This window comes from Fundulus heteroclitus, unplaced genomic scaffold (assembly GCF_011125445.2).
Source record: "Fundulus heteroclitus isolate FHET01 unplaced genomic scaffold, MU-UCD_Fhet_4.1 scaffold_90, whole genome shotgun sequence".
In the NCBI taxonomy this organism is placed as follows: Eukaryota; Metazoa; Chordata; class Actinopteri; order Cyprinodontiformes; family Fundulidae; genus Fundulus; species Fundulus heteroclitus.
The window spans coordinates 1-22,589 of NW_023397362.1; the positions used below are offsets into that span (position 1 = coordinate 1).

General features: G+C 38.3%; 2 protein-coding genes and 1 pseudogene across 2 annotated transcripts; 2 read left to right on the top strand and 1 right to left on the bottom strand.

Moving 5' to 3' along the window:
* Positions 1–1,092: 1,092 nt before the first annotated feature.
* LOC118562376 lies at positions 1,093–9,556 on the bottom strand (annotated as a pseudogene).
* A 2,376-nt stretch (positions 9,557–11,932) lies between these two features.
* On the top strand, positions 11,933–16,451 carry LOC118562386 (biogenesis of lysosome-related organelles complex 1 subunit 1). Its single transcript, XM_036134761.1, has 4 exons — positions 11,933–12,089; positions 12,190–12,262; positions 14,057–14,189; positions 15,718–16,451. Exons 1-4 carry the CDS (start codon positions 12,029–12,031, stop codon positions 15,826–15,828), a joined length of 378 nt encoding a protein of 125 aa, XP_035990654.1. The 5' UTR covers positions 11,933–12,028; the 3' UTR covers positions 15,829–16,451.
* Positions 16,452–18,576: 2,125 nt separating this feature from the next.
* rdh5 (retinol dehydrogenase 5 (11-cis/9-cis)) lies at positions 18,577–22,554 on the top strand. Its single transcript, XM_012882933.3, has 6 exons — positions 18,577–18,694; positions 19,605–19,685; positions 19,790–20,112; positions 20,188–20,446; positions 21,364–21,527; positions 22,080–22,554. Exons 2-6 carry the CDS (start codon positions 19,606–19,608, stop codon positions 22,298–22,300), a joined length of 1,047 nt encoding a protein of 348 aa, XP_012738387.2. The 5' UTR covers positions 18,577–18,694; position 19,605; the 3' UTR covers positions 22,301–22,554.
* Positions 22,555–22,589: the final 35 nt, after the last annotated feature.

Below are 22,589 nucleotides of genomic sequence, written 5' to 3' on the forward strand. Positions count from 1 at the left end.
CTACATTTTCTTTTTGCATCTATAATTTCCTGACAAGTTCCATTTAATCTTACTTTAATTTGTTCATTTTATAAAATGCATCTAGAAATCATCCAGTCTGGTAGATAGAAAGGTGGAATTCGGCGTTGTAAAAGAAGGACCTAAAACGTTTACCATTTGAAAGTTGAGACAGTTTTCCTTGTATTTGAGCAGCAAACTGGCATGTTGTTACATATCAATGACACAAAATTGATCAGCAGCTGTTACCAAAAACCGTTGCACTCATAAAATACTGGAAGCTGCTGCAAGAGGACTACGACAGTATAAATGAGTCAACTCCCTTTTGTTATATAAATTCCACATCCCCAGAACTACGGGAAGGAAGGAAGAATAGTAATCATCTTTCAGTCTGATTTAAAAAATTTGTTCAAGGTCAATCAATAACTACAATTCTTTTGAACATTTAACCCTTAGTTCCCTCATCCAAACAGCAAAGCAATAAAAACCTCTTCTGTTTGTTGTTTGGTATCGCCCACCAGGCCCTTACTCTAAGTTTGGATCAGATTTGTCAGACTTCTTATCTGATTTGGTGTTAAATACTGACAAGGTTATTATAGTGGGGGATTTTAACATTCATGTTGAAGATTTACTGCAGGGTTTTCATGTCACAATATCACTGTGATTATACATTTCTCTTGCACACTCAACTATCAGGAATGTTTTTATTGCTTTTTTTGTGTCTCTGCTCTGCCTTCTCTCACCCTCAGTCAGTCGAGGCATATGCCTGTTCATACTGAGCCTGGTTCTGGTTCTGCTGGAGGTTTTTCCTTCCTTAAAAGGGAGTTTTCCTCTCCACTGTCGTTTCATGCATGCTTAGTATGGGGATTGCTGCAAAGCCATGGACAATGCAGACGATTGTCCACTGTGGCTCTATGCTTTCAGGAGGAGTGGATGCTGCTGTCAAGACTCAATGCAATCTGCTGGGTTTCTTTAGAGAGCAAACCTTTTGAACAATCTGTTGATTTGACTTTGTAATGTGCCTTGAGATGTAGTGCTGTGAATTGGTGCTATATAAATATAATTGGATTGAACTGAGTTGAATTATACACTCACCCCTGTGTCCTTGGGTCCTCCACTGTGTCGTCCGAGTTGGATGATGAACAAAATACACTCTGCCATTTGTGTCTGTTCTCTTCTCTAAAGTAAAAACAGATTTTATGCACACAAATGTGTCAATTTACTGCCAAGCACTCCCAGTAGCATTACATATCTACGTTCCAACAAACAGATCCTTCTCATACTGGTGAAACTTCAGTAATTTAAAAGTGAATTCTTGTGAAAATATATTTACCCCAGCCATGTGGCAGAGGTCCCAGGGGGTCAAACTCTTTCGTAGATGCGGCTGCAAACTGGTCTTGCAGCTGAGCCAGAAAATAAATACAACGTGACTAGTCTACCTCAATAAAATGGAAACATTCACATTTATAAAAAAGTAAACTCATATACTTAAATTCCTAATCTTTTCCTATGGGTTTTACATTTTTTTTATTTATATATATATATATATATATATATATATATATATATATATATATATATTATATATATATATATATATATATATATATATTATATATTAGGGCTGGGCAACGATTAAAATATTTAATCGCGATTAATCGCACTGATTAATCGCGATTAATCGCGATTAATCGCATTGTATTTACAAAACTCCAAGAATGAATTCAAAAGTAGTGTAAAGAGCACTTTTATTTTAATGTTCTGCTGCCATATGAACAAAAAGTGTTGTAACATTTGTAGCACTTATCAGTAACACATATTTAGTGTAAAGCTCAACTTAAACATGTAAAAAAAAAATAGCAATAATAATAAATTAAAGCTTATTGCCACTGACAGGGAATTCTCTTTATGGGGAAAAAATCTACCAAAAACAGGCAATTTCTGAGGTAACAGCAGGGAGCAGCATTACCATTTTATGTTCAATACCAAGTTTAACTTGGCAGTGGTTCCAACTAACTTGTTTCTGTCATATTCAATGCTGGAAGAACTTTAAACTGAAATGCTTGCTAACTCGATATGCTTGCGTTTATTTGACGTTGACACGCGTTTTTTTTTTGTTGTTGCTTTCTCGCGCGCATATAGTGAATGGCAGGGGAAAACAGGCAAAAATACATGGATACTTTGAAACGCGAAGCGACTTCACCGACGGCGTCGATGCAAACCCCCCGCTCCGCTCCGCACAAAACTTGTTCCGGCCGCCAACTCACCGCCTCGCCTCGCCTAAGCTCGCTCGCGGTACCTGCGGGAAACACCGCCTTCCGCATGTCAGCTGTGTTTTTTTCCGGCCAGCACCTTTCTTCCTCTTTGAATCTGAGGGGGCTGACAGCGAGGTTATTGGCGCATTATCGCCACCTACTGTTCTGATTCAAACCCCTACACAGCAGCAACAGACCTTCACAAAATAAAAGCATGTGACCAACATGCGTTAACGCGCGTTAAAGAAAAATATCGCCGTTAATAGTCTAATGAGTTAACGCGAAATTAACGCGTTAAGTTGCCCAGCCCTAATATATATATATATATATTATATATATTATATATATATATATTATTATATATATATTATATTATATATAGTATATATATTATAGATATATAGATATATATATATATCTATATATATAATATAATAAATAAAAGGCACAACTATCTGTGAGTAGAAAAAGTAGTAATACATAAGTACGCTGACCTGTTTTATGAACTAAACAAAATATTAAAAATGAGATTAGGCACTATGAATCCCTGCCGTTTTTGTCTGTTTTGTAAAACCAGAACCTAGGCCCACACTGTAGCAATGCACTAATATATTTTAGAGACACCAATTCAAAGAAACAAATCCATGATTGAATGTAAAAGTAATTCCAGTAATTGTTCTCACCCCGTAAATGAACCTTTGGTTAAACTGGTGCATTGCTCCCTGGAGCTGGCTGCGCTGGTTCTGCCACTCCTCGTAGTTACGCACCGACTCCTGAGTGGGCCGTTGCCAAGTTGTGGTTCGTGTTATGTGGTCAACATAGTATACTCTACCCATCGGGTCGACCCTTCGCTCCCAGCTGCAGAAACAGACGAGCAGAGATAAGAAACCTTCCAACTTGAATGTAAATATAACTAGCTAGTCATTTCAAATGAGGATATAAATGAGCATATTTGACATCAGTATCCATTTTATTAAGAAAGAAAGAGAAAAATGTTTGGGTACCCTGTAGGCAGAGGCTCAGGCCTCTCCCATGTTGTCCGTTTCTCAATGTGGTCCACATAATACACTCGTCCATTCTGGTCCACTCTCTGCTCCCACCTACAATACAAATAACATTAAACAAGCTCTGATGGATTTTTCTGTTAAAAAGAATGCTAATAAAAAATCTTACAGACCTAGATGATGATAAGAAAAGTTATCATAAAGCACTATACAAAAATGTATAGATGTACATTCATGCAACTTTAATCTTTCTGAGCTGAATTAATCAAAATTCAAAAGAAGAAGTTGCTTCTCACCCTGGCGGCAGGGGGACGTTGTTGAGGGGTTGATTCTGGGAGGTGTTACGGCTGGAGGGGCTGTTACAGCGCAGGCGGTTTGGGACCCCCCACTTGCCGTCTGTGAGGAAACAGGCCGCTGCTGCTCGTGCTCCCGCTCGTCGGGCTGGTGCTGAACCCCGCTTGCAGACGCCTGAGAGGAGCCATCGGAGCTGGTGCTTCACTCAGCTCACTGGGCGAAGAACTACTGGAAGAGCCTGAGGACAAAAAGGATAAGGAAGCAGAGAAGAAATGCTTTAGGTATCTTAACGGACCGATATCAGTAGACAGGAAGTCCAACATCCTTTGTGCATGTAACATAAACTGAGGAAATATATATATATATATATATATATATATATTATATATATATATATATATATATATATATATATACACATATATATGAAGTTCTTGGTTTCCTACTTGGTGAGGCACCAGGTTTTTGTGGCGTAGGAGGGGGAGGTCTGGCAGGCCGAGGAGGACGTGCAGAGGTGGAGCCCCTGCAGACGGAGAAGGAGAACCTCTACCGCTGACAGTAAGACCATTGGGTACAATTACCCAGTCGTCTGAGCCACTGGATGGAGACGTGTCCCTGCTTGATCTAAAGGTTAAAGTGGAAAATAATATTAGCTGAAACCTTTAAGAAACGCTGGACAAACAAAGTAATCGAGTTTAGATGTCCAAGGTAAAGTTTTACGAGACCTGTTGCTTGTATTGCCGTTTTGTTTTGCATTTCCATTGTAAGAGGTGCTAGGGAGAAAGAAGAAAACAGTGACATCGCGTTGGTTAGCTTTAAAACAATTTGATTCAAGAAGCTTTATCGTCACTAATGGTTACCATATTGACATTTTCAGTGGGGCAGAGGCCAGCTCAGAATGCAGGATAGTTACACATAAAGGAAATCTTTTTTCTTTTTTTTTAAACAAACAGTTGATTGGCACTGGCCAACAACACTTCCTGAAGGGATTAAGGTAACAAAGTCATTTCCAAGTCAAAAGGTCAGACAGTGCCTTTTACAAATGACCTGGAAAATGAGTTTTTATTTGCTATATTCCTCTTAGTGATTAAAGACACGCAAATCAAAAGACAATGTTTTATACAAATACGGGCATTTAATTTAACTGCTTGTGCAAGCTGCCCTGGAAAGGAACTAGGTGACAAAAAAAAAAGATTTCTACTGCTCCCTTGTGGGTAATGCATGTAATGCAGGTGTGCAAACCCTTGACAAAAGCCATTCAAATGGGTTAAGCAGAGTAACTAAACTAATGTAATAATTTCTAAATGAGAATAAAGCACAGGGCTGGGCGATAAATCGATTTAATCAATTAATTCGAATTTACAATTCTTTAAGATTTAATTTTTGGAAAATCTGGATTTATTTTGCCAATACACTCATTGGGTTTCCATGAAGAGAACAGCATGTGATGCTGAATATATGTTTAGGCAAATGTATTGTCAAAATACTGTTAAGTAGAAACTTTTTTTTACCATAATACGATGGTACTTCATTTACTTATTTACTTTTTTTTTTTAACTTAGTTTGAAGTTCACAAGTGCAGTGATCCTGTTCTTAGCTTAATGTGTAATACCACTACCAGCAAATGTTTTGTTATATTTTCATTGTTATAATGACACGGCTGCCATCTTGTTTTACAAAGCATGTTTTCACAGCTTGTTTTTAGTTGCACTTTGAATTCAGGTCAACTCCCTGACGAAATGCATGATTTGGTATGATAAAATCTGAGATTATTTTTTAATCCATATCGCCCAGCCCTAATAAAGCATTGGTGTTTCTAATTCAAAAAGGAAAGTGTTTATTTTTAATCTAACTTTCTTTGTTTGCTTCCCTTACCTTGCTCCCTCTCTGCCAGGGCAAAGCTTCCGGGTCGACCTGCAGGCCGTCCAGGACACACCGAGAGGTCCCCGACAATATCGTGGGGGTCTCTGTCAGAGGACAGCTGCAGCGTCCTGCACCACCTCACACACTGAGGATCAGGAGAAAAACACGCCGTTGAGCAAATACTTCAACAAGCAACATGATCGCACAACTCAGATTTCAACTCGGGCTCAGTGGAGACGGAGAACGTTGTCCCTCTGATTCCAAACTTTTACACAGGAACAAGGTGAGTTATATGCACAAGGGCTATATTAATCTTATCAAACCACAATAAAATATGTGATAGTGAACACAGGCGGGCGTGCTCTCTTACATAATAACAGAGAACAGCCTCTAGAGAGTGTGCACCACTTGTTAAATATACAGTTCTTGGCTAAATAGATAAACGAGCAACAGATTAACAACAGAGCTGTAGCTTAAGAGTGCTGAGAATTTGACACGATCAGTTGGTTCATTTAAAGCAAAATGTACAAAAATGATCGGAGGTTATGATCTGAAACATCACGGTCACAGAACTGATACACGTGAACTGATAAACAGACATTATGCTAATTTTTTAACATCAAAAAAATAGTTCTTACATCTTCAGTTTGTACCGATAGCAGCTTGTTTTATTTGAGCTCTTCTGCAAATTCCATCAAATATCTGGGTTTACAACAAATTCCCAATTTCACCGACAAACGCTACGGATTACAGAGGGGCAGTTTTGAATTATGCAAAATATTTAGAGATAAAAAAAAAAAAAAAAGTCTGCATGGAAAAAAAGTTGAAATTGAAACTCACATTTAAGGTCATTGGCTTTGAGGGCTGCGCTGATGCTCAGGGTGGCCATGCCCAACAGAATATCCGCCTTCAGCGTCTGATGACTCCAAACACGAAAGATGAGTTTGCTGACTGGCGTCACAATTCTGCAGGGAGTTGGACACAGGGATAGGATTAAGTAGCAGCAGTCGGGCAAATTAAAACAAAGAAGTCCTTGGCTGAGCATAACTGCAAACATGTTCATGCTTAAGCTGCAAGTTTTATTTTTCCTTGGCAAATCTATAGCGCTGAGGTGTTTTTAAACATACTCTCGATTCAGCTGTTCTAGTTTGATTTTCATGACCCATTAGCTAGAAATGTGCAAATGTTTTAACTATGACCACAAACTAGCAGAGAAACAATGTAAAACAAAAAAGAAAATCCCTATTACTAAACTTATTGGTCCATATTGAGCTTTGAAAGTCTAGACTCAGTTTGCTAGTTAAAGTGCAATAAATGCAAAGTGTTATTTGTGTGGTTTTACTTTGACCAAATTGATATTATAGCATTCCTATAACTGCATCCCTGGCATTAACAGAAGTCCTCAGGTAGGGGACACGAGACTGCGTTTAGCACATACAAGTACACAGTTTAGGTGTGCAAGAACAAGCAATGTGAAAGTAAAAAGATAACATTTTAAAATGTAAACCCATAGCTTGAATTAGATTGTAGACACTTAAGCCCTTTTTATACTAATCACAATAAGAGGACATTCTAAAGATGCCCAGTGCGCATCTCAAAAATCTAGGTATATAAAAATATCTTAACTATGAACAGCGAGAATGATCTAAAAAACTAGAACTCTACAGCTTTTTCTATTGATAACCAGTTTTTACACTGGAATAACTATGTGTACTAAACATTGCATTTATGTTCAGGTTTTGAATAGTTTATATGCATGTCTTGCAATAATTACTTATTAACTAAATGCAACAGAAATGCTAATGTGGCGTTTTTAGCAGGTCGGTCTTTCAGCCGGCTACAGACTAGCTTCTTCCTCAGAGACAAACACAACAACTGTACTCACACAGTGAGGGCCTGCTTCCATTTGGGACTGTGGGTGTTGCTGCATTTCTCTGTTCTCTTTGACTCGCCGTCCACAGCTACCTCGACGTATGGACTGGGACCAAACCAGTTCTTTTTGTTTTCCCTTAGCTTAGCTGAAAAGCACTGGAAGGAGAACACACAAGCATGAAACACGAGGACAACAGAGGAACAGTTCTGTGATCAGGCCGATTCAGGAGTTGAATTGGAAAACACATTAGGGCTTTGGCGTATCACGATCATTATTTTCCAAGCAACATCATCATGTGACTTCCACACATTTAAGTAAAACACTTCACACTACTTGAGTTACTATTTGAAAAGACAGATCACAGCACAATATGTTTCTGTTGTGCTAACGTTCCGCATTTCTACTGTTCCTAAAAGCTCGTTGGTTTTTATGTGTATAAACCAAGCCTGCACATCTGTTATATTTAGGGTCTTAAAATTGATTTAATATTAGAGTATTGGTAATTTTTTTACAATTGCTCTGGGCATAATTTTGGGGAGTGGTGGCCTAGTGGTTATAGCATTGTACTTGGGTCCCGGAGGTTCTGAGTTCAACTCCCACATACTGCCACTCTGGGTCCCTGAGCAAGACCCTTAACCCCAGATTGCTCCCCGGGCGCAGCACCAGTGGCAGCCCACTGCTCCCCAAGGGGATGGGTTAAATGCAGAACTGAATTTTCTCCATTGTGAGATCAATAAAGTTCAATTATTATTATTATTATTATTATTATTATTATTAATAATAATAATAATAATAATAATAATAATTTATTTTCTAGGAGAGGAGCCACAAGGCCAACATGTGAATTGCTCGACTTCTACAGCTGACGCCAAGTGAAATCATTTACTACACCATCCATGAAATGTTAGAACCCATTCAAGGTCACACTCTGATACATTTATTAGTAGCAATTAGCTTTTATCCCAATGCAATAAGCACAAGCAACATTGCACAATACACTACGGATACTGTAGTCTAAAGTATGTAAAATATGAACTTCCAGTACTTTTTTTTTCTTATTTTGTCTTTTCAAATTATTCTTTCAAACACATTTTATTCATTGGACTTTATTCGATTTTGACACTTCAGGAAATGCGTTGATGTCATTGTGCAAATTCAAAATGACAATTAAGTGTCTCTCTACACCTGAAACCAGATATTTACATAAGCTGCATAAAAACCTCTTTTTCTCTCCGTCTACAAATAAATCAGACTCAACTTTTTTGATTTAACCCTGTAAGAATTACAAACAAATGTATATGTTCTTTGCTTAATGCCAGGATAGTTCGCGAGGTCACATTTTCCCTGTCGTCCTGCCTGACAGAAGTGGTGCAAGGGAGTCAGGTCTGCAGGCCGCCATGCTCACAGACACCTTTTAACCCCGTCTACAATTTCCTACGGATCTGAGATCGTTTGTGACGACCACGTCTAAACTGTGACTTTGTTGCCCATAAAACCACTCAGTAACCTATCTGACGGTGGCTTGTAGATACCGTCCATCTGGAATGCCTAACTGCGATTAAGTTTTAACTTCAAGGCTGCTGTTTAGACATGTTGCTTCGATATTCCCACGCAATGTTCTTTCCTCGTGGTGTCGTCTGTTATGTGAAGTCCACCAGTCCCTGCATTAAAACACCCACTCAACACGATGCTGCCACCAGCTTCAGTCAGCAGTTTATGAGCTTTTAAGGGTTTTATTCTTGGGCACGCGTCCAAAACGCATTCACCCGTGGGTCCATAAATCAGTCTGCTTCATAGAAAGGTAAGATGACGGAACCACTGTCGCAGTATTTTCATGTAAGAAATTATTTGAAAAGACAAGAGAGACAGCTTCCCAAGGAGGAACTGGATTTGTGGAAGTCTACGGTTATATTGCTGATATCCTGGGTTGTTTTGTTTGGTGTTTCCATAAGATACATCCACAGCTGTGCTTCCAATCAACTTGAATGTTGCTAATTAACCAATTAGAAGCTTAAAATTTTGTGAATTAACCAGTTGGGAGATCGTCATTTGGACTTTCCCAAACAGGCTTAAGACAAAGTGACTTTAATGTACATATTTTTCCGACGACTCTTCCCTTTCAGGGGTCGCCACAGCGGGTCATCTCTCTTCCCATCTTCTGCGTCTTCTTCTCTTGTACCAACTACCTTCATGTCCTCTTTCACTCCATTCACTAATCTCTTCTTCCGTCTTCCTCTAGGCCCCCTGCCTGGCAGTTCCAGCCTTAACATCTTTCTACGGATGTATTCGTCATCCCTCCACTGTACACATCCAAACCATCTCAATCTGGCCTCTCCGAGCATGAGCTGTCCCTCTGAAGTACTCATTCCTGATCCAATCCATCCTCATCACTTCCAAAGAACACCAACTTCTTCATATCTGCTACCTCCAGCTCAGCCTACTGTCTCTTCCTCAGTGCCACTGTCTCTAAACCATTCTATATCCCTGGTCTTTCCTTTCATTCTTGCTGACGCTCTCATCACACCTGACACTTTTCCCGAACCCGTTCCAACCTGCTTGGACACGCTTCTTCATTTCATCTCCACACTCACCATTGCACTGTTGACCCCAAATACTCCAGAACCTCCACCTTCTTTATCTTTCCTCCCTTTAACTTCACAGCTCCACTTGAGTCCCTTACATTTTGTCATTTAACATAGAGGGCTGGGTATCATCTAGGACAGGGGTGTCCAAACTTGTTGGTACATGGGCCAAAACTGTCAAGTCAAAGGAACTCGAAGGCCAAAAAAACTCAACATAATTTATTTTATATCAAAATAACATGTTGATTTCTTACCTGCTCTACAAAAAATATGATAATTTAAAATAAATAAATTAGTCTGACTTTTTGTAGGAAATGAATGCATTGTAGATTAAACTTGTCCGATAAATAACTTACCTGTGACTTGCAATTGGGCCTTCATGGCTCATCCATAACACTCGATTCTAAGTTGCCTATAAGAGTGAACCTGGAAGCAAATGACAACAGATGTAAACAAAGGAAACGGCTCACACTTATTCTGCAGATTGTTTAGGCTCATCGGGGTGAAAAGTTAGCAGAAGAGTCAATGAAATAACCCAAAATGTGAACACAAAGGCCATGGAAAGGGACAGAGAAAGAGAGCTTGTTTACTTAAATAAAAAGTGACACTTTGGGCTGTTTGAAATTTCTAGATATATGTTTTATGGATAAGTTAGGCATATATTTAACTTTTACGTTTCAGGAAATCTATGATAAACATTTGTCATTATATTTTCCCCCTGTCTTGTTGAAAACAAACCGCATAAATCATGTAAACTTGATATTGTATATAGTTTATCCAGCAGAAGGACGCATCGGATCTAGCTCTATCGCCACCTTGTCACAAATACACTTGCCACCTAAAATGCGATCTTTGCTGTGAATAGCTTTGTAACGAGCTATATATTCAACGCCCCAATTTTAAATGCATCACAGTACACCTCACAAGGTGACTTGGGTTAATCTCGTCTATTTCTAGAACCCGTCTAGTCCCTACCAGAAAATCCCCATCATCAACCAGCCGGGTTAATTAGGTCTGACTCAACCTGCCTTCACTGACATTTCCATCACGGTATGACAGTAGACGGCATTTTTTTTATTTATTTTTTTGATTCAGCAAACAATCCCCGTCGTTTTATAGTTATTCAACAACGTCGGTTGAAGTTGAACAGAAATCTTCGCAAACATATGATTATGTCTACGCGTCTTAATAGCTGCTTTCTATCGCGTGAACGAGCTGTCCCGCTACAGTAACGGACACCTGTGAGGGTAGGAACAGCATAACCACGCAGTTAAGGTGAAATATTAACGTCTTGCTGGTGAGTTTCAACCACCATCAGGAACTTTGCTTCAGCCCGAAACGAGGACAAGCTAACCATGCACTGGCTCGCGGCAGAAATGCTACCAGCATCCGGGCCCTTTAGTTTAAGCAACTTCGACTGATCAATAAACTGATCAATAAACAGATTTTCGTCCAAACTAGACTAAATAGCCTTACCTATGAAAACGCAGATTGTAATGCCGCGTAGAAGAGCGCCGGTCTCAGGTACCCCTGGACTGTTGACAGCTAGATATCAGCCATTAACGGTGAGATGTGTATCACTAGCTACAATCCCTGCCTTTCCGGTTTATGCCTTTCAGAATAAGATTGTGTTTTACCAAATAAAGGACGCATAAACCAACAAACGAATCAACTTCCAACCCAAAGCAATAGCTAATAAATTAATTGAAAATCTAAACCAATATTTAGTTTTGACTCTTCTTGAGAGCATGAAATTGGCTTTCTCTTTCTTCCATTAACTTGCTTGTACTCGTAAACGCTTTTACTTTGACGGCAAGAACGATACATTGTTGATGTCGTCATTTCATGACTTTTTTTCTTACTTTTTTTTGTATTGTAAATAATACAAAATAAGAACTGACTTTTATTTTTTTTAAGCTTGTACGGAAACGAATTGTTAATTAATATTATTTTATAAACAAAAATAATGAGATATTACATGTAACACTGTGGATTTGTTTAAAGACACACTGACGTAAGATCCGCGCGAGCTGGTCTCGTGACAGGCTAGCAGTTATCGTTTTCGATCACCTGACATTCTTTTTTCTTACAATAATAATACAAAATCAGTAAATGAGTTGACTTTTGTTAAAAAATAACCCCGACTTCTACCTAAGCGACATGTTGTCTCGGCTTCTGAAGGAGCACCAAGCGAAGCAAAATGAGCGGAAGGAACTGCAAGGTGGGGAATCTTCTGGATCACTGCGATGCTAGCACAGGCTAAAAACAAATCTCTTGAATGCCATTAATGCCGATTGTATGCATTGTTCTTTCTTGCACAGAGAAACGCAGACGTGAAGCGATCACTGCTGCCACATGTCTAACTGAAGCCCTGGTAGATCACCTGAACGTAGGGTATGAAAAACAACAACAACACAATCTATCATATTTGTGTTCATACTTTTGTTGAACCAGTGGCTTATAGCTTTAAACAGTAAACTAATTATTGTTAATAGCTGGGTTTTACTAAATCGTTAATATCCTTTTGACATCGGTAGAATGTACTTGACTTGAATGTTAATCAGTTTGAGGACTGTCAAAATTAGAAGTTCCTGGCTTGAATGAATGAATTGAATTTAATGAATTAAATTGCTGACTGTAATAGTTACTATATATATTTCTTCTTCCGTTATTTTATCCTAAAAGTATTAACTTGACAGTATTCATTGCCAAAAGTAGAACAGTATGGGAAATTAACTACAGTCTCAAAAGACAAAATAGGGTTAGTGACATTATTGTTATAGTTTGGTCGGTGTACATGTAGAGACACCTTTTTATTTTGGTGCATTTGAAATATTAGGAAAATGTGATTACAGTGCTAAGCAGTGGCGACTTGTCAATAGAGGGCGCTCGGGCGCCCCTCCCTATCACATTTTCAAGAAAAAAATGCATAGGCACAGTGAACATAAGTTACGAAATGAGAACCAGTCTCCGCCAACTGTTATGTTGGGGGTCGCAGGTTGTAAAGTTTGGGAAGCCCTGATCAAAATGTTCAAATGTGAAACTTAAGCCAATAATAATGTGGTGCACACTGATGTTGCCATGATTGTTGCAACATGGTATCAGAATCTGCTTTATTGGTCAAGTAAGTGTGCACAAACAACAGCTTGGACTTCAGTTTCATACATGTACATACATGAAGTATGAATGTATAGACCTCAGAGGAAATACAATTTCAAAAAACAGCAATATGTACAAGTAAGTCCCAAAAGAGTTTAAAATTGTGTTAAGTGTGATATTTGTTGCCAGTCATTTCAGAAAGTGACACCATTATTTTATATAGATTCATCACACATAGACTAAAATATTTTAAGCCATTATTTCTTGTAATTTCACCGGTTGGCAAAACAGTAGACCAGACAATAAATTAAAAACCAGCTGCTCAAGCCTTTCATAACCACAGATGTCAGGGCAACATGCCTGTAGTCATTTAGAATAGGACAGATAAATAGAAATAACCTGCACTGTCCCACGGTGGGGAAACTCTGGTGTATCAGCAGCAAAGTAAAATGCAAACGGAAGCATTCAGATATAAGAAAAGGTATAAGATAAGATAAGATAGACTTTATTGATCTCACAGTGGATAAATTCACGTGTCACATCGGCTCAATAATCAAAAGAAGGTGCCGAAGGGAGGAAAAGGTGCATGAGGTGCGTCCTGAACAGTGCGTCCACATATATACAGTGGATCGGGAAAAAAGACATTTGCTGTCTGTTCTCAAACAGGAATTCGTATTGTCTGCAGTTACTACGTAGGCGTCAGTAAAGCTTTATCCTATGGATTTCTGGCCACCACCTACCCTTTCCCATGAGCCAGTGAAATGTAACAATGTGTTCCTGGCTGCAAATAATTGATCAAACATACAGTTCAAACATGAATAATCCTGTTACCGTTGTGAATGAAGTGAAGAGATCAAGACAATCAGCTTATAGAATTAGCTTATAGAGAGCAGAAATTAAAGACTGGCTGTTGCTCTAGTTCTGTATGAGAAAGATTAGGGCTTTTAGTGCTTTTGGGACATGGTCAGAACTTTAGCAGCCACGTATTCAGCACAAGGACATTCTTAATTTCCCTTACACGACTCAGTGGCAATCTGATATCAAATAATAATGCTAGGAAACTTATTATTGTGCCTTCTTTCTCTTTAGCGTTGCTCAGGCGTACGTAAACCAACGCAAACTAGACCATGAGGTTAAGACACTCCAAGTTCAGGCGAGCCAGTTCTCCAAGCAAACTGCTCAGTGGATCAGCATGGTGGAGGGATTCAATCAGGCATTAAAGGTAAGATATACTGCACTAAATTTGTGAACTGCACCAAATGTTTATTTCATAACAAATTTTTAATTGGCAATTTGTGCATTTAACTTTGCACTGGCTGCCTGCTGCTCCTAAAAAATAAAAAAAAATAAAAAAGTGTTGGCAGAATTCTAAAAGTAGAATTTGTTGCGTTATGTCTGAAAAGAAAAATAAATAAAAAACCTACCCATTGGAGCTTCATGATTGAATAAATACATGCAGTTTAAATATATTTCTAATTTTAACTCAAATATCTGTGCTTGAAAGTGGAAAATAGGGAGAATCGTTGGAATTTTGAGATCTCACCACCCCAGTCCAAAATCCAAGATGGCTACTTTCCACATAAGACTTAGCCAGCCTGAAAAATGTTTTATTTGGCCTCCTGACGTTTTTTTTAATTTTTTTATATATATATATATATTTACTCTTAACCCTATAACCACAAATGTATATTTTTAATAATAATATTTCTGAGACCTCTACCTCTTCAACAAAGTCAGTATTTTTCTGAACATACAGTATACAACATAAAACTGAATGTATTTTACACACCCTATATAAAAATGCTGAAAAAATGAGGAAATGCTTTTTTCTTGTTTCAATTACCATATAAAAGAAAATCTGAAAGCCTGACATTTTTTATTTTATTATTTATTATTTTTCGAAGCAACCAAAAAATAGTATCTTTTTTAAAAAACTTAAGTTTCCTCACATTTACCTGAATAAGGCTTTAAAGGGTCAACATACTGAAGAAAATACATTGTTAATGGCATTCAATTTTCAATTCAATTCAATTCAATTTTATTTATATAGAGCCAAATCATGAAACATGTCATCTCAAGGCACTTTACAAAATCAAGTTCAATCATATTATGCATTACCAATAGTAGCATAGTAGAACTGGAAGATTCAAGAACATTTTCTTCACTGCCCTTGATGCTATTATATAGTTAACTTGTTCAATGTCTACAATAATAGCTACCAGAGGGGGTAGTTGTACCAGTTTTAGAAACCTGGCTCTAAACAGTGTTTAGTCTCAGGTTTGCTATTTGATTGATTTGCATATTTAATAAGATGGTTTCAGCACTATTTTGGATAGTAACATCGAGCACTCAATGTCCAAGCTCAGCTCAACATAAATGATTCTGAGAAGGTTAGTCAAGGTGAAAAGATGCCTGGAAATGGGGAACATTTGTCTAACTTAAGACAAATAAAAGTATGTTACTTAGAAAAATAAAATACAATTCTTATTTTTAATAGAAACATTAGGAAATTTCCTCTTTTGCATTGTGTAATTATGAAAGTATTATGAAAGAGAAACGTGTTCATGACTTCTATATCACAGTCGTATAAGGTATATGCCGGATCGCAAATCCCTTTCGGAGTTCATGTGATGTAGTCAAATCATCAGGTAGGTGGAGGGGACTTTAAGCTGCTTTAGGCGTCCAGTTTGTTTAGAAGTTAAACACGGTGACAAATATGAACTTTCTCGTACGTGTCCTCTCTGAAACAGGAGATTGGAGATGTTGAGAACTGGGCCCGCAGCATCGAGATGGACATGAGGACAATCGCCACCGCCCTGGAGTATGTACACAAGGGGCAGCCCCAGTCTACCTGCTCGTAAACATCATAGCGTGCTTCTACAGCACATTTACAACGGAATGTATACGTACGTGTAATATAGGCTGGGCTTAGACGCACCCGTCCGAGTGGACTGAAGTGGACTTTTCTCAGACAAATATCATTTGTCTGTCGCATCTGATGATGTAGTTCAGACACGTTTGCCTGGTGTTGTTTCATTTTTGATCACCAGAGTTGGAAGGAGGGTGCAAAGTGATGCCGAAGATCCATCATAAATGCGTTTTATGAGGTTATTTCTGTGTTCTGTTTAGGTTATGTTTTGGGAGGGGTATATATTAAAAAATATTTAATGGACAGAAAGTTTGACCGCTCACAATAAAACACATTGTGAATTATTTTTAAAGTATCTCTTAAACTAAAAGAGCATATTTGCTTTTGCATCTCCTGTATCCTGTATGCACATCCACTGACAGAGGGATGCATTGTTTCATTTGTTGCCAATGTACATTTTTGAAATAAAGTTTGATAAAAATTAATTTTGTTTCTTATTGAACAAGTTAAGATAAGTAGACGGTTATAATAAATAACAATGGAACAATAAGAGCTTGAGTCGTATTTTTCTTTATTCTTTCTAACAATAACTACAGCGTGGTGGAAAGCTGTAAGGAAAAAAAAAAACAATTGCTGTGAAGAATTAAAAAGTCTTTAATCGCTTCACCCATGGTTATATTGTGCTTGTTCCAGAAGTGGAGTTTGGATATTTCTGGACAAAGTTTTGCAACTACAACGACTTGACAATCACTGGAATGTGTGACGTAAAAGTTATGTCACGGTGCAACCGGGTGCAGTGTACACTCACATAATTACAACACTATTTGGTAACTAATTAAGGCTTTTAATCCAGTACACAAGTCCCAGCCTTCATGCTTTTTTTTGTTTTAATTATTCTTTTGTTGGTTTTTGTCAGTTACATATCATTGTCATTAAACTAATTGTAACAAATACACCCTTTCTGTGACTGAGGCTGCAGCTGTGAAACAAATCATAGATAATTCTTGTCTCAGTTTCATTCATATTTTACTAATTTGTATGACTTGACCCTGCCTTGTATAAAAAAAAATATTACAAGAGATTCTACTGATTATTCAAAAGTCTGGAATCTCATTCTAGATTTGATCATTTTCCAATATTTAATAATCCTAGAAAAATGCAGTACGAGAAAAAATTAAGAGCTAAACATTGATTTGTGACATCAAATGTTTTGTCATCTTTTTTTATATAGAGTTAATGCTTGATCCCCTAATGCACACATATTCAAAAACAAGCCATTTCAATGCTGTTTGGATTCTACAGGCCTCTCTAGAATAGTTGCCAAGCAAATCATTGATATTTTTTTTGTCTAGTTGTAAAACTCAAATAAGGAAATCTATCACAAACTGTGATTTTAGGAAACTGTATCAAATTTATAATAGTCCAATCCAGATTTAAAATATAGATTTAGAAAAATAGATCAGTAAACAAGAAACCAGGAAACAGTTCTTTTCCACAATCAGAATCCAACGTAACAGCCGGATGTTTCAGGATTTGGGGAGTATTCACACAAAGAAACTTAATTAGGTCAGTTTTTTTTCTTTGCAGTCAAATTTCATGAACATTAGAAGAACTGCTATGAAATAAAAAATGTGAGCCTTGAAAAGCATGGGCTGTGGAGAATAAATTGGTATGAATCTTGTGAAGCGGCATGTACCATTTTCAGTAGCTCTATGCTGTGGGTGTAGAGTATCTGAAATGGATCTGAAACGTTTACACAGCCTTGTCAAATTGCACATTTAATGTAAAAAAATAAATAGAAAGTTGAGAATAATAAATAATTTCAAAACTTTAATGTGACAATTGCTCACCAAATCAGTTGAAAAGCAAGCAAAAAATGTTGGAGGAAGAAAACCTGGTTCCATAGATGTGCGCTTGTATAGTGCTTTATGAAATCTTGAAGACCCCAAAGCGCTTCACACTACATTCAATGATTCACACGGTGGTGAAGGTGGTGGTGAGCCACATTGTAGCCACAGCTGCCCTGGAGCAGCCAGACAGAAGTGGAGTTGCAACACAATTGGCGGCCCTGGGCCCTCTGACTACCCGCAGCAGGCAAAGTGGGTGAAATGTTTTGCCCAAGGACACAACTACTGAGATGGACAAAGCAGGGTTCAGAGTCCAAGCATATATTCAAATCAGCCACAAAATAGTTTAGCCAGAAAAAAAAAATTAAGCTTTGGTATTGCCTGGCTGAGTCCAGAACACAGCACAGTGTTCAATGTTCAATATTGAATCCTCTTTCTGAATCAAGAGGGCGTTAACAAGATATTAATTCAAAGGTGAATGCAACCAGGTTTTTGGAGCTTTTTAAATTTATTTTCAGTTGAATTTCACAGGGGATATGTAACTATTTATTGAGTTGGATCAAGCATTTTGTCCAAATGTAACTATTTATTGAGTTTTTGAACGGATTGAGCCCCTGAAACCATACCATGGCAGAGAAATTTGGGTTGTGGGTTTGTCATAACTTTTGATACAATCCTGAATCATGTAAACCCAATTGTGAGAACAGCTATAGCCCTAAAAAAAACCCTGTGTTCTAAACTAAAAATAGTGCTCAGAAACCCAAGTGTACATGGAGAAAATTCTTTAGGGTTTAGTTTTCCAGCTCTGTTCTCCCTCATTTTTCCTTTAAAACAATTGCAAAATAGTTACGGATTGAGGATTACTAATAGCGAACATGTCTTAGGGGATAAGCCTCGGGGATAAAGCTTCTCTTTGACCAGTCCCTCTGAGCTGAAGCAGAGGAATAATCAGAAAGGGAAAGGGAAGGGGACCGACAGTAGGGATCCATCATTACCCAGAAACTAAACAAGGTAGGAATGCCGTTTTCAATTGTCTGGATTCTCTCACCTCTCAATTATTGCATTAAATTAATAATTTATTTATTTTTGTTTGTGCATGCTGCGGTCTGAGGTCACCAAAGGCTTACAGAGTACAATGAGTGCATGACATAAAAGTGTATTATTTTTGAATAGAATAGAATAGAATAGAATAGATGTACTTTAGTAACCCCAGACTGCGGGATTTGTTTGTTGCAGCAGCAGGCATAGAAAATATATAGAGAAAAACCTCTAAATACTGTACAGTAAAGCATAGAAAATATCAAAAAGCAAAGGATACTGGTGGGGGAAACAATATCCCCAGATGTTAAAATTAGAATTTAATATAAAAAAGTCAGGTAATAACATGTTGAATTTCCTCCAGCTGGAAAAAATAAATAAACAAAAAAATTGCAGTGATTTTTAGGAATAAACTGTTTTGTCCTTATGTTCATATATAGTAATTATCAACAGGTATTGTGTTTTTGATGGCTACAGCTAGCTAAGTTTGTTTAATGTTGTATTACTTACTGACAAATTTATTGGCTTTCTACTGTGAGTCAAGCAGCTTTATCATGAATAGTCAAAATACACCTAAAAATAAACTGAGTCTTTAAATTGGGTCTCGCTCCATTACAAATGCCTCTGTTTCTTCTGTAAGCGTATTATCCAAATTATTTCTCATGTGCCCGAAGCAAAATGAGAAATCTGTTCTGCATTAAAAGCAGGTCTTACAACTCAGGGTCTTAGTGAACAAAGTGCTTGTATTCAGTGGCTGTCAAGAATGTTCCACTACAATGTTAGGAAATCCAATAGGGATTTGGCTAAATGGCATATCAGATGATTTTCATTATGTTTGTGCTAACATTTTATTATTTTTTTTTCCTTTTGAAATTTTGCCCAGAATGTTTTTCGAGCAGTTCGGAGGCAAACAACAAACCCCTGAAGGCAGCATGGATACACGTTATATATACGAACTTTTAGGGTAAGAAATAACGATGCAAAACAAAATATTTTACGGTTTCAATTTAGACCTAAGAGCAAATCCCAAGTTTTGGAGATAATATCACAACATTTTGTTTCCTTCAGCGAAAATGCCTGGTACTACATCGCAGCTTCCTTGGCCTTGCTGTGGATTCTCGTGTGGCTGTACAGAGACAGCCTGGAGATAGAGAACGTCTCTGACAAGTATGTCTTCGTGACCGGCTGCGACACAGGGTTTGGGAACCTCCTGTGCAAGAAGCTCGACCGTAAGGGTTTCCGCGTTCTGGCCGGCTGCCTCACAGAGAAGGGGGCTGATGATCTGAAAAGAGCGTCGGGTCCTCATCTTAAGACGATCCTGCTGGACGTGACCAGTCAGGACAGCATCCAGACTGCCATGGAGTGGACCAAGAAGGAGGTCGGTGATAGAGGTGAGATTGAACCACACCATAAATATATGACCCAGTTGTAAAATATCTTTAAAATAACTTTTACTTTCTTTTTAGGACTTTGGGGTGTTGTGAACAACGCTGGACGTTCCTTACCCATGGGTCCTTCGGAGTGGATGAAAGTGGAGGATTTCCACAGCACTCTGAAAGTGAACATGAATGGAGTCATTGCCATGACCATGACCTTCCTGCCCCTCATCAAAAAGGCCCGTGGACGTATCGTAAATGTGGCGTCTGTCCTCGGCAGGGTGGCTGCGAATGGTGGCGGGTACTGCATCTCCAAGTTTGCTGTGGAGAGTTTCTCTGACTGCCTTAGGTAAACTGATAAATAAGAATAGATTATACAAAACGTCAATTCACTAATAGTGTTTATACAACTTGTCCTGTGATGTCACCCGGGAGAGGAACAGACTTTTTTTTAGCTTGGACCACAAGCTCGCTGAAATGGACAACTCGCAATGAGCGATGTATAGATTTATTGCATGAATGATTGGATTTTGTCTCATGAAAAATGTAACACTGTTTCGAGAGCACTTAAGGTCAAGTCAATGTAAGGTCAAGTATACAAAGTATTTGTATAGCACATTTCAGGAGCAAAGTGCCTTACAACTCAAACGTCTATGAAGAAGGTTTGTACAGTGCCCTTTCCTCTTTTCAGTATTGTTCTTCTAGCTTACAGGTGATTTGGTTGTAATTAAATAATGGGAAATATCAGATATCTTAGGGTCCTTACACACAGAGAATGGACTTTAAAATGCTTCTGTTAATCTATAAAACACTGACCGGCTTAGCACCAAAATACATTAAAGACCCGTTGTTGCTGTATCGACCCTCCAAACAACTCAGATCTTCTAGTTCTGGTCTACTCTGCACACCCAGAACCAGAACCAAACATGGAAAAGCAGCATTTAGTTCCGATGCTCCACAAATCTGGAACAAGCCTCCAGAAAGCTACAAATCAGCCGAAACACTGAGTTCCTTTAAATCAAGGTTGAAAACCCACCTGTTAAAGTTGCTTTCGGGCCATAATAACAGGAACATTGACCAACATATTTGATGAGTATTGATGTTTTCACCTGGTACAGTTTAATGTGTGTTACCGGTCTCACAACCGGTGACCGTTTCAACGTGTTTGTGACGTTTTTATGTTTTCATGATGTTAGAACTGAACTTGCAGCATGTGACGCTTCGTTGTAGGTTACCGGTCTGTGTGACTCCCCCTTTTTTTTTCAGGAGAGATATAAACTACTTTGGAATCAAAGTGTGCATCATCGAGCCGGGGTTTTTCAAGACAGCTGTGACCAGCCTGGATCCCATCGAGAGGGAGCTGCACCGTCTCTGGAACCAGCTCAGCCCCGAAGTCAAAGCAAGCTACGGAGAAAAGTACCTGGACAGCTGTAAGCATGGCAGACTATCAGAGAAAGAAAGGGTTTCGTAATAAGCTATCATCAGCAAAGTGTATTAAAACGTGTCTGTTCAGTAGCCGTTGTTGGATGGCACAAGTGATCAAATTGAAAAAGTTATCTGTTAATTGCTTTCTCAAGTTTTCTATTGCATGTCCCCTTAATACAAAGTCGGCTTCCCGTGTATTGTGCACTGTGTAAGTATTATGAACAAAATAAAGCCTTACACTGTGGGAGATTAATGGCACCACAGCTTCCACTTTGGTGCTAAATCAAAGAGCTGTAAAGAATTTGGACTGCATTTTATCACCTCCAGTTCAACATCTAAACTAGTAAGATTAATCAAACCCAGACTGAATAGTTCTGCACTGCACACAGATTCTTTAAAACACTGTCTGAGGTTTATGAAATCTTGAATCTGTTTGTGAAACTAGAATAAAATAACAAATGTGAGATGTTCTGAACTTAATAGGGCCTAGGCTATCCTTTCTGGTTAGAATAGAAAACCTAAAGAATGTTTTTCTCCAATATTTTTTTTTTTTTCAGACATCAAGATTCAGCGTCTGATCATGAATGCAGTGTGCGACTCAGACCTCACCAAGGTGACCAGCTGCATGGAGCACGCTCTGACCGCGGCTCACCCGCGCACTCGATACAGCGCTGGCTGGGATGCCAAGCTGCTCTGGATCCCTCTCTCCTACATGCCTTCCTTTGTAGTTGATATCGGACTGAAGCTCGTGCTGCCTCGTCCCTCCAAGAGCGTGTAGCTCGTCAAGACTCCAATGAAATGCCTCAACATTTTTCTTTTGCCTTTTTATGCCATCTTGTAACTGTTTCATGCAGTTCAAAGCTTGTCCATAATCCGCACTGTCCATTCAATGATCAGAGATTGCTGTCTTTCTATGTACTTTGTGTATATTATACTGTATACCATAGTACTCATATCTCAGTTTTTATATTTGCATAATTTGTCAAGAAACAATGGTCTGTTTCCAGTGCTTTCAATAAAGAGTAAAGTTGCCTTAGGGAAAACTTAATTCCAAATTAATTTTGCTC

What these genes read in the sequence shown, in the direction of transcription:
- LOC118562386 (XM_036134761.1), top strand. Translation starts at nt 12,029, where the DNA reads ATGTTGTCTCGGCTTCTGAAGGAGCACCAAGCGAAGCAAAATGAGCGG. An exon ending in TGAGCGGAAGGAACTGCAAG is followed by an intron (nt 12,090 to 12,189) that starts GTGGGGAATCTT and finishes TTTCTTGCACAG; the next exon opens with AGAAACGCAGACGTGAAGCG. An exon ending in GATTCAATCAGGCATTAAAG is followed by an intron (nt 14,190 to 15,717) that starts GTAAGATATACT and finishes TCTCTGAAACAG; the next exon opens with GAGATTGGAGATGTTGAGAA.
- rdh5 (XM_012882933.3), top strand. Translation starts at nt 19,606, where the DNA reads ATGTTTTTCGAGCAGTTCGGAGGCAAACAACAAACCCCTGAAGGCAGC. An exon ending in TATATATACGAACTTTTAGG is followed by an intron (nt 19,686 to 19,789) that starts GTAAGAAATAAC and finishes TGTTTCCTTCAG; the next exon opens with CGAAAATGCCTGGTACTACA. An exon ending in GAAGGAGGTCGGTGATAGAG is followed by an intron (nt 20,113 to 20,187) that starts GTGAGATTGAAC and finishes CTTTCTTTTTAG; the next exon opens with GACTTTGGGGTGTTGTGAAC.